This window comes from Haliaeetus albicilla, chromosome 19 (assembly GCF_947461875.1).
Source record: "Haliaeetus albicilla chromosome 19, bHalAlb1.1, whole genome shotgun sequence".
Taxonomy (NCBI): Eukaryota; Metazoa; Chordata; class Aves; order Accipitriformes; family Accipitridae; genus Haliaeetus; species Haliaeetus albicilla.
In genome coordinates, this window is record NC_091501.1 from 20,187,421 (window position 1) to 20,200,317 (window position 12,897).

The 12,897-nt window shown below is 39.3% G+C and overlaps 1 protein-coding gene across 3 annotated transcripts in view; it reads right to left on the bottom strand.

Annotated features, from left to right (window-relative positions):
- Positions 1-12,897, bottom strand: part of ITPR2 (inositol 1,4,5-trisphosphate receptor type 2) — a 269,683-nt gene that overhangs the window by 199,923 nt on the left and 56,863 nt on the right. For 2 of the 3 annotated variants that reach the window (XM_069806680.1, XM_069806682.1), the window contains one exon: positions 2,757-2,801. The exons of the other annotated variant lie outside the window; for it this stretch is intronic. In XM_069806680.1, the coding sequence (XP_069662781.1) occupies positions 2,757-2,801 (45 nt within the window). The remainder of the gene's footprint in view (positions 1-2,756; positions 2,802-12,897) is intronic. 3 annotated transcript variants of the gene reach the window in all.

Below are 12,897 nucleotides of genomic sequence, written 5' to 3' on the forward strand. Positions count from 1 at the left end.
TACTGCACCACAGAAAATCCTTCTCCATTGCAGCTTCCTAAAATTCAGTTGCCTAAGCAACTGTGATCAGGACTTGTAAACCAGGCAGTGAACATGCACAAGAAGCCCTATCACACATTTAGGAGTTAAGGGTTGGCATGAAATGCACAGATGGCTGTGCCACCTTTAAAACCCAGACGACAGAGAAGGAGCTGGTACCCTTTTATCCAGCAGACTAGCAGAGAAAAGAAAAACACAGGGTGCAGGCTCAGTTTCTTCCTTCAGTTGAAAAGATTCAAGTATGCATCTCCCATTTCTCTGCTACTCAGACTTCAAATTTTGCCTGGGGTAGGTCCACTTCCACCTCCCCCTCTAGAGCAGATTTACTTCATGGGCAGTATTTCAAAATTAGTTGCTTCAAAAGATGAAAAAGAAGATTCCTTTGCAGTGAATCAGTTAGGCAGTCACCTGGCAGAAGAAACACTAGATGAAAACCACAAAGCAAAGAAAGCATGTGTGCTCTAGGTTATATGCATATTGGATACAAGACTGACATAGCTAGCCCTTAAAAAACTCCAATTATTGTAAGATTCTTGTACTTTTAAGAGATAATTCAAAACACTGCACCATTGTAACATAAAAGAAATTTCTGCACAGGGATGTGAAGCTTTTCTGCTCAGTTGCTCAAGGCCAGAATGAAGGCTTAAAATAGCCATTGCTGACTCATGCTATTACCAACAAGACTATAAAGGGGTGAAGAATCCAAATGCATTTCTACCATGCTAAAAGGGCCTGTAGGCTTGGATTTACATGGAGGTGTTACCACACGTTGTTAGGAGTTCTTCACAAAACATTTTTCATAAGAAAGTGCTGACTGCATAAACTAAAATTTCCATCAGTTTTGATCATCAATCAGTTTTGATTAAATTTTCATTGAAAGTATTTGTCTAATGTGATTTATGTGGTCTAGGTTTTCAGTTGAAACCAATACCCAGGAGTATTAAGCCAAACTGTTAGAGAAGTCACCTTTAACATTTATGTTCAGATTACTCTTGTGCCTTCTTCATCACCCAGTCCAGGAAATATTTAACTATTTAGATGAACTGGAATTGCTACAACTGGAAACCCTATACTATATCTAAATTAGTATAATGTGGTACAATAGCATTGGATCCTTGGTGACGAGGGCCTAACATCTACCCTACACACGTTTTCATAGGTCTTACTTCAGACTACCTGTAGTCTGGTTTGTGAAAGATTGCAGCACAGTAGATACATTCCAGGGGTGTGTGTATCTTTTTACTTTCATCCAACAGAATACAAGTTTACGTGCTCTGAGATTGCTCTGCAAAGTGAATTGGAGTGTCTTAAATAGGGAATAATCTGGAGATTTGATTCAGAAGTGCCATCATGATGTGAACTACAACATTAATGCAGATGCATATCTTGCGAGACAAGCTCTACTGTTCACAGAGCAAGAGCATGAACCAAAGCATTTCCAAGTAAGCACCCTACTCATTGGGGTATTCTAGAACTTATCTCGATTTCCATTTGAAAGTTCCAAGGGCTTCAAGTGTCATTCCAATACAAAAGAGAAACAACTGTTGGAACTCCCGTATTTTCATGAGAAAGAATTCTCATTTCTCTGGACAGCTTAGCTGTTATTGCTATATTACCATTAACACCAAATACCAGGGCAGATGGAAAACGGATGTTGCCAACTCCTACAAAAATCTCCATTTTGATTAGAACTGCAGTCCTGAAGGCATGTGATTATGTAAGAATAATCTTGGCTTTCATTTTATGAAAAATAAAAAATTCTTCCCCATGCAGAGAAAAACTTGAAAATGTGTCCTCTAAAAGAACAAAAGCCAGAAGACAAACAGCAAGAAATTAAACTGAATTTTTTTGAAGAAGATCTCAGCATTTTCAAGGCAATCTCATGAATCTGATGGAGGAGTGACTCTTTTTTGGACTATTTGTTGTCTCAGTAACAGTAAGGTTCCCTCAGGATTTTAACTCCACTTCCTTCACATGTTACAAACTACAACATGTCTGGCCTTGCCTCGTTAATTAAAATTAGTGAGCATGCTCTTGACATTGTACAAGGCAAAGGCTGTTGCCTCCTCGGCAAAGGGCATAAGGCCTTTGTCCAACCCATCAAGGGTTTGTCCAACCTGCAGCAAGGACAACTTGGATCCTTACAAAGATATCATGATAGAGTTGCCTGAAGTGTGGCAGGGCTCAGGCTAAGCTTGTGCCTGAATATCTACTTGCATGTATTCAATACAAGCAATAAAAAGAGTCTCAGCATGTTCTTAGATTTAGAGCCACACTTGACTGACAAACATGCCCCAAGGGGGCTTGTCTCCACTAGCAGAGCCTCTGAATTGGTATTGGCACATTACCAACCAGACTTGCTTGTCCCTGGTTTTCTTCCTAAAGAGGGTGGTGGGTTTTGCCATGAAGTAATACATCTGATTTGAGAAGAATTAATACATTTCATATCTGCAGTCACCAAGCAGAACAGCTTCAAACTAATGTCAATTTGATGCAGAATTTTAGTAAGTTTCCTACCATTTGCCTTAACATGAGGGAAAACTTCCTGTAATGCCAGTTCTGAGTTGCACCCTAGCTTACACAGATACAGAAAATAATCCCAGCGGCTGTAACATTTAAGTAAAAGGAAAGCTATGAAGGACTTTCATATGTTGGGCTGTATTGGGTTAAGGATACAGTATCTCCCAGATTATTTGCAACATATAAATTCCACTTACCAAAGCTTTTCCTTCATTATTACCTTCCGGATAGTGTGGGTTAAGCTGGAAAAGAAAAGAAGTCAAATACTATCTTGATAGCTTTTAGACATTTCAGAACTGGGGGGAGAAGGTTTGGTTCAATTCTGTATTATGTATCCACCCTGCAAAAGGACAGTGGAGTATTTAGAAGCAGTATGAGAACAAGAGTATCAGAATTACCGATTAAATTTCTGACTGACTTAACTGCATCTTGCAATCAAGTTGTTAACTCAAGAGAGGAATCTCAAATAACCAAAACCACAAAGAATGATGAAGAAAGCACAGATAGTTACTAATCGAAACACAGCAAGTTACAGTCACCCACACACATACACACACAACCACTTCCAGGATTGACCTTGAGCAGATATATTGAGACAAAAACTAACGTGCTTCATGTCTGCTGAGATTTTACAGGAAGACAGTGAACTCAGAATAAACACATCTTTGAAACAGGAATGGCAATGCCACTATAGACAAATGCTTAATTACCTTGTGATTCTATTTAACCATTATTAATGGGGCTAATATTTTCTATGTCATGCCAGGATTATCAAGAATTAATAACTAAAGTAGTATGAGAAGCTTGGATGAAAGACACTGTATAATAGCAAGTGTGAAGTATTACTATTTAACAGCATTTAATATGATTTTACTTTTGACAAGGGAAATATGTAGACTAGAAGATGAGGGATTATGTAGGCAGGTACATACTCAAGTAAACAAACACACATACACCCACACACTGGCTGCACATGAAACTTTTCAAGATTTCACTTACATGATGAAACTATTTTGCCTCAGTATTTACCATATACCCTGACACTGGATATGCTGTCAAAGCATTGAAAATGCTGAAGTGAAATTATTAGTTATATAAGGTAATTTAGTTCTTATGTACATGGTGTTGTTGCTTATCTTTCAGATAAGTACAGTCATTTTCTTGGCTTGAATTTGGCATTACCAGTGTGGAAGAGCCAGAAATTAATTGCACAGGGCAAGCTGAACAAATCCCAGTAAAACTTTTCAATGTCACATCATCATACATCTAACATTACACAGACAACTACTCTGAAGAGTTTTTATTAAGTTTATAAGGTTCTTATTAATACTATATCATTTATATCCCTTTACCCAAACAAGCCAGCTCCTCTCCACATCATGAGCTCCGACTCCCACCTACTTCTGTTATACAGCAACAGGAATGGGAGATGAACACTGAACAACAGACAACTAGAAGTTATACATATATACATACATGTATGTATACATGCATATGTAACTGTTTTCATATAGTTTTGGTTTCTTCCTAAGTTCTCACACTTCTTTCAGCATTCCATTTGTTCACCTGACACCTTAAAAAATTCTAGTTGCCCATTCTAACAGCGAAGCTGAGCTCTCTACCTTTGGTCCTCCGTCAAGAACGGAGAAATCAAGCAGTGCTCCTTAGTCACAGCCACACACAGTGGCCTTTCAGCACAGGTGCAGAGAAGGTACAGAAAGGCTAAATTCTATTCTACCTTCAGATTCTGCTGGTTGTAAGCAAGCAAGAAAAAGTCTGGGTCATCTCAGGTTTGTCACTAGACTCAGCACAGAGAACCACGTACTGAGGACTAGATCTTCAAACGGAATAAATCTGTAATGTTTCACTGAAGGGCCCGAGTGAATACACCTGTCTACCCAGTATGAATTGGGCCTTGATTTCTGCTATTCTTCAGCTGTTTGCTTTCAACATAATGATGCTTTAAAAAAAAAAAATAGCAACAACAGGAGAAACTAGGAAAATCTCTCTCCCACGCCACTTCTTGCCTACTTTAAAAATGACTAAACAGATTGCCCTCAAATTTCCAAAATAGTTCACTTGTGGACTGGGGCTGAGGGAGACAGAAGGCTCAACTGAAAAATTACGTACATCCTTAATGATGGTTTTTCTTGACCCACTGTAACAGAAATAATAAAACTAAAAGGATGATGTTTAGAGAAAGTTTTGAGATGCTGATGTTAAACCGTAAACATGATAGAATGCAGTTTTAGGGCTGACGTTCACAGCCCCATTTTCAGCTGTGCTGAGCAGCTGCCGCTTTCATTTTCATTTCAGCTGCGGTTGTTGGTGCTGAGCATCTCTGAAAATTAGACTATTAGCTATTATCCTATACTATATTCTGCAGGTAGAGGGGATAAATCATGTAGTGTTGTATGTCATATTAGACCTGTTCTGACTCCTTCTCAATATCCAAGTACAGCAGAATGAGCTAAGGACACAGTGACAGTCTTAACACTCCAAACTCTATTGCTTTTCCTGATTTATGCAAGATAACTTCCATGTTCTTCAATAAGCCTCCAAAACAAAAGAATCCTTGAAAATAACAACATTAATAATTTTTTTTCCTTGTTGCTAATGAAGTCAAGTAAAATTCTTTGCAGGTGTTTAGAAAGTAAGAATACTATGTTAAAATGGACCCCATTAAAGCTCAACTGTCTTCAAGATTTTTTGTGTCACTGGATGTGTTGAAGTTGCAATGTTACTGAAGTGTAGCTGAAATACAGTACTGCATATTTCTGTAAAACACCACTGGAAGGTGCACACAGTCAATACACAGCAAGAACACAATGCATTGTAAACTGCAGAACTCAAGCAACCGTGATTGTATGAATCGTTATTGTAATAGCTTCATTATATGTTATTTTTTTACAGTATATCTCCAACAGCTTCTTTTCTAATGCAGAATAATCCAGAAATCCTAATCCTCCACTGCTTGTTTTTCAACAAACTCAGGTAAAGCCATTTTTTACCTTTCCACAGATGTAAGACAAAAAGGTATCACAAAATGAAAGTTCAGCTTCCTCACAGCTGAAAACTAAACAATATCAAAGACCTTGAAACTCATTTCATGTTATGGCAGGCTGATGAGACTCACCATAATATCCCAACACTCACCCATTGCGTAAGGCCACACAACCTAACCACCTGAGTAAATGGCAATCGCTATATGGTGGTAAGGGAGGTGCAATCTACACCAAGTAACACAGACTGCATTAGTAGAGAACAACTAGGGAAGGACAAAGGAGAATTCACATCGGTGAAGTGGTGAACTGGCCACCCGATAGTAGTTGCGCTCATCCTTCAACTCCACCACCCCGTAGAAGGCCAGCTCTATCGTGGGAATTTTGCAGTTGGGCAAGGCTAAGGTAATCAGTTCTCACAGCTCCAGTGACAATGATTTATGACACCACAGACACTTCATCTTTTTCAGTTGCTTATACATATGAACCCAGACCCGACTCTACACATTCTCCAGCCTACATAAAATCTCCTAAACTCCAGGAAACAGGGCTACCATATCAACTTTTCTTTCACATCACAGCACCATGGAAGACATTACGGTTTTACACACACAGGCTCACAGTGCACACTGACTTAGGTGCTGCATGAGCTTTTCCTTATGCCAAGGCCCTATCAACAGGTTAAGTACCACTGTACCTGCAAATGCAATTTGCATAATACAGTTCACAGGAAGTACCTGGGACCTCAACTTGTCTTGGAATCTGAATCTGCTGGGGAGAAGAGGGCTTGGAAGCAAACTAGCAAACTTGTCAGCAGACAAGGACAGTCAATATCATGAGAAGGCCACCACCACCACACAAGATCATATTTTTAAACACTAAAATCATTGACTATATTGGGGTTTATAGAAAGATTTGCCACTACAGGGAAGATAATACATTATTTTAAATCTGAACAGAACTAGCATTTACTTGCACTCTTTTGTAAGAAGCCAAATTCCCAACTCATGATCTACACAGAGTATCTGAGAGACCCTGAAGGTCAGGGTCAGCATTGCAGGTGGTCCTCCTGGGTGTATAAAAATTGATGTCTCTGACAGATTTCAGGCTCAGCCTTTGCACATGGCGGTATGTAAAATGAGTAGATGTATGAATGCATACATATACTAATATACTCACCAGAAGACCCTCAGTAGAGAGTATGTGTGACAAACACGTAATAGAAGCCAGCTTTTACAGGTGGAAAACTGAGGTAAAGACAAAGCCTTTAACTCTTCCTGGTTACAATTATTTGGAAGGGCAAGGAATCTCATTCCTGAATTTTTGCCTAGTACCCTCACAAAGGGATCATCCTCCTGTAGAGTCTGCATAGGAGGAAGACAACTTTTGTCTATGCGTGTTACTTCTGGTATTTGGTGCTCGGAGAATGCAAGTGCCCTGCTAATCCTGAAAGGTATTCTGCTAGATTGAGTGCCAGAAGTTCCAGGCTCTGTCATCTTCACTGATGACGTCTCTACTGATTAAAGCTAGTCAAAGTTGTATCTTAAATTTTTCAATACATAAGACTTCACAGTGCATAATCTCCTGAGGTTCCACGATTGAGCAGAACAACTTTTTACTAACAAGTTATTCCTGCCTTTAATTTTATTTTCGCATCTTCACATAGTAAAACATGCTTTACAGTCCAACAACTGAATTATAAATCTCAGTCCATACTGCGGACAAACAGTTTGGAATTTCACATTTATACTGAATGCTGCTTTCTTAGAGGAATGCATGGGAAGTATCCAAACAGGCTATTCTTGGATACTCAATTAAGAAGGAGAGAGAGGAGTTTGGGGGAAGAAACACCCATGCTTATTTTAATCAAATTTTGTTGACTAGGTAAAGGATATTTAAAACATTTTGTCAGGAAAAGAATTAGATTGCCAAATTTCAGCTAAATGAGCATTTTAATGACTTCGTTAATACCTGCATTTATGATGGAAACCCTGACAAACAAAGAATAAAAGGATCTAATTCAACACACGTAAACAGTTCCCATTTCATTTGATAACCAGCCTGTTAACGCACAGCCTGTTACCCAATCAACAAGGACAAGTGTTTCAGTGAAAAAAAAGCCAGCACAAAAGAAAAAAAAAATCCACTTCTCAAACCTTGCATCTTCATTAGGCTTGCTTTGTTCTTTGTTAATGTCATACTGATTAGCTTTCGATAAATCCAAAGGAGTTTTGCACAATTTCAAAGACTCAAGTGGTATTCAAAGGATTTTTGCCATGGTATTAACTTGCCGGAGAGGGACTGGCAACGACTCTACCTCGATAAACCCCATTCAACACAGCCACAGCATCGGCACGAAGTTCCTGATAATCATCATCTGAGGAAAGTTTAAAATCTTAAAAAGCCTTTTATTTCAGGATTGTATTTTGCTGCTGTTTTGCTTATGAGCCATGTCTTAGCAGATCAGATGAGTTTCCAGGGAGCGCTGGGAGAGCTGAATCTTTTTGTCTGCTTCAGACCCCCCCATGCGGCACAGGCAGTGAGGTGGACAGGGACAGCCACCCCTGCGTGGGGGAACTACCTGCTAGTCAAAAACGGGAATGAGAATCAGCTCCAACACTTTCCTGTCCCAGTTATTCACCCTTGTCATAAGAAGAAAGGATAGGTTATTTGATGGCATTTTTAGCTGCTGTATAAGCAATGGCAGTCCAGTGCTTTGCTATACCTAAATCACCACTGATTTAGAGGTCTCACAACAGCAGCATTAGGTGGAGCTGCCACAACACGTAGGTCTATGTTAGGGCAGGGGAGAGTGGTGACTGAGAAATCCCTTTGCTTCTATGGTGATCAAAGGTAGAGAATGCCTGGTGCTCAGTCCCACACAGCTATATCCCATTCTGCAGAGGAAGTCAAAAGAAAGAAAAATGTCTAAGAGATCCTTTACTCTAACCTGAATGCTGGGCCATAACCTCAGTATGAGCTTCAGTGGCTCCATGCTAACGTGTGCTATATGAAAAAGCATCCTCATCTCTTAAAGGGTTATGTTCTAAATATTAATATTCCATATGCCTTTCAGTGGTCCTCCCAGAAATAACTAGGGATGATTGAATTGGACATTACTGAAATTTCTACCATTAAAAAAAACAAAACAAAAAACACACACACACAAAACCCCAACAACAATTAAAAAAAACCAAACAAACGAGGGAAGCCTTCTAAACCTCCACCAAGCATTAAAAGTAAAGAAAAAGAGGCACAAATATAATTGAATAAAAACTTCTTAAGTAATCTTGAAATAATAATTAAAAAAAAAAAACGCACTGAAGAACAGACCACTTGTCTACATTTGCTGTTTCAGAACACATCAAAATGCAATACCAGCAGACATTGCATGTTTAGTAACAGAAGCAGTCCTTAAAATGACTAAATGACAATAAATGCTGCATTAATGGCTTGGCACTTCCCTTTCTACTCAAGCTCCTACGTATACAAACACAGCTCAAATACAGCCAACTTCAGAAAGGACTGAAAAAGCCTAGCTGAACACAGGCTCACAGATCACTACTGCAAAACTAGCTGGCTGGGGGAAAAAAATCCTTCCTCTGAGATCCAGATTTCTGAAGGTATTTGCACACCGACAGATACAAATGTCCCTAACTTCCACCAAAGTCAAGACAAGTCAGGTGAAGAAATTTAGCTGCATTCCCCAGATTCTTAAAAACCCTGGAAAATCTAGTCCTGGGTTTTGCTAAATGGACATCTTCTAACTCTGTCACTTTAAAAAGCCACATCCAAGTCTGCAGAACAGGTCAGACTGGCTCTGTAAATCAGTAATCCATCTTTCTCCTCCTCCTCTAGTCTCTGGATCTCTTCCATCTCTTCACGCATAGCTGTAAATTATCCTTCACTCTTTATAGAGCTTTAAAACAAAACCACACTCCTCCTGTGAGACAGTGAAAAATAGAAACAGGGCTTATGGTGCTGAGTTCACCGTGTCACCTTGGCAAGCCCTTTTTCTTACCTTTAATCACTGAGCCCAACAGATAGAAACTAATCAGAATGCTGTATTAACATTTAACAAAGCGACTGGGAAAAAACTACTCAAACAGAAGATTTTGAAGCAATCTCCAGGTAAGGAGGTCCCGCAGTACCCACAAATTAAATGTGCGAAGGCCTTGGTGGATGCTGCCACCTCCTGGTACCTTCTCCGGTTTGCAAACCTTTATCCTTGAGCAAAAGGTACCTGCACATCTCGGTTAAACAAGGCTGTTTTTATCCAGTTTTTATTCACCATACTGTTTCTAAAGGCAGAAGGAACCACAGAGCATTTACCACTATGCTCTCCACCTCTGCATGAGCCTTATGATCAGTGGATGTATACATTTTTCTGCAAAGGCTTGCTTCCATGTCACCCCAAAAAATAACGCTGACAAACAGCAGTCCCTTTTTGCTTCCTGAACACAAAAGATCTCTGTTAGTAGTCCACTTTCCAAAAACTGGATATCAAAAGGCCTAAATTATGGCCTTCAAATATTCAATCTCAGTTGCCTTAATAAAACATCCTATGCAGTACCCCATTTTCCACATCAGTTTAAGAAGGTGAAAGAAAAATAAGTCCATAAAACTACAGACAGTTTCTCCAGGGCTCCAAAGGGTTAATCCTGGTTTATAGCCTCAAGTTTAAGAACCGATTTCCCTTTTACTTTTTTTTTAAATCATAGCTAATGCTGAGGATACTATTACTCATACAAATATGTAATCTTTCTCAAAATGTCATTAAATGCTTTGTTTTCTATCCTTGTGGCAGCAAGTTCCACTTCTTTACTATGTCCTATTCAGAAGGCAGGAGAGGATTATTTTCTATCAATATTAATTTGAACACGCACTCAGCTATCTTCACTATGATCCAAATCAAGTGATTATTGCAAGAGGATTAAATTTATTACGAACAGTATGGCTCTGTCCACACAGATATACACATATTATAATGATATACATCATATTATAACAATGTATGTCATATGGCAGGCTAATATTTTTAATACCGAGACATAACAGAAATCCATTTAAAAGAATGTAAAAGAAGATCAACAGCAGTTCTCAATTTAAAGTGAATGATGTACATAAGCTTCTCTGAAAACAAACTTGGGCAATTTTGACAGAAAAGTAGAGTGAGATAAAGTGGGAAGAAATTATTCAAGAAAGACAAGAGAAATGTGAGTAACTTTTATTGGCCATTGATTCAAGAGTTCTCAGCAAGTGGTTTACACCAGCACAAGGTGAAATTCAGCTGACAGTCCCACAAGGCGAGGCCTTTGATGCTGGCTTCAGCAGCTCCTGTTAACCCACCCCAACCACTTGTGCCACTGGTGCCTTAGCTCAGTGACCCTGTTTACAGCACAGAATACTCCCTCTTCCCCGCACCCTGGAGTCCATGCCGACCCCACCTCAGGGACGGCACGTTGTGTCACAGGACCGCAATCAAATACCTGCGGACACACGACATTTCTGCAAGCCTACATTGCCACTGAAGCACACTCTTACTACAGCCTTGGTGAGTTGCACTGGACTTCCTGTTCAATTTAGAGTATTCATGTAATTGTCATTTCACCTCATGTGCATGTAACCTTGTGCTGCTCAGGCCAACTGGCTTCAATCATTCCTACCTTTAAAAGAAACTCCACTGAGCATCCAGTGCTACAATAACCCCAAAGCTGGAAGTATGTTTCATGAGGGATTTTAACAAGAGTTTAGAACTAAACTCTGATCAGATTTGATCCACTTTACGGCTTAAACCCTGCACTTTCACTCTTGCAGAAAGAAGAAAGTGAACCCTATATAAGAAAGCCAGAGGAGTTTTCCAGTAGGACATGCATCAAGGATGTGCATCAAATTGCTATTTCTGCCCAAAGCAGCTAGCTAGTGGACAGCTTTATCTCTGTGACTTGTCCATCACCAGAATATGTGCTAAAGAGCTTGCCGTACCAATCATCCTATACAAGCCATTTATGAAGTATATTCACATGTAGAAGTTAAAAGCAGCTGTTGTGGAGGCTTCAGTCCTATAACAGTCAAAGAATTCCAGGGGGTGGCTGCACAAATGAAAACTGTTGAAGAAGTCCAAACTCATCAGGTCAGTATCTGAGACACCCTTGACCCCTGAGCACATAAATGCTCACATTCCGCTGACTTCAAAGACAAGGCTAATCCTGAGAACTCTACTGAATGAGGGCCTTTATATGAGCAACAATTTGGTTGAATGAATGAAGCACACTCCAAGTCAGAAAAAGTATGTTTGGTCCTGCCATTACCTCTGATCTCATTGCCTCCACCTATTGCATTGGCCAGCCTTTTCTCACTCTTCTCTTTCATCTAGAAGAACTTCAGGGCATGGATTACCTTTTGGAGCAACATCAGTACCCTACATGCTACCTTGGAAGACACAGTAATAATTTGAACCGCTGTTTATGGCCATAATTTTATAGAATCACAGAAGGTAAACATTAAGGCTGCCATCTTACCTACATTACCATAATTCATTTAGTATAGTATAATTAATTCAGTGTTAAAGACAATTACCTCACCAGATTTACTGCCATATCTTGGCCAAGGTATCTAGTAACTCCAGTTTAGTCTATTCAACTAAGTAAAACAGAATTATCACAGACTTTTCCTTACAAATTCTGCACTGTGATTATGTACATGTTCACAATGTTTCACAAGCAATGTACTGTGGTTTATCTATTGTCTACTGCAGTATCTGAGACTAGCATGTGATTTGATATTTGCATATATATATTGTGATTATTTTAGCAATATCCATCTCACCTGAGAAGTTTAATATGAAATGACAGGCTTATCCTGAATTTCTTGTGTGTGCATATCTGTATTCACGGGCACACATATTTCTGTTTAACATCCTCATACAGCAAGTGTTAATAGTTTCAGTACAGATCATCCAGTTTAGAAATCACAGAACTGGAACTGCTATACACCTGGAGAACAATATTAAAAGTGCATGTTCTGGTTCAGCACTATCACCAAGCTGATACTCAGTTCAGAGACTTTTATCCTGGTGATTAGAATATTGAAAATGTTAGGTGTGCTCATGAGAAAGGCACAGCTGTGTGGTCCCAACCTGCAGCATTTGAAAGGCTGTTCAAGTAAATTGCAGCTCTCTCCCACACACAGATAGATAGATTTGGGTGCATTCTACATGTGGTACATGCACTGAAAAGACTTAAAAGAAAATTGTGAAAGTCTTTGTTACTTTGAAGTATTCAATTTTCACCTAACCTTACAGCCTCTTTTTATAAATATAAAACTTCAAAATAAC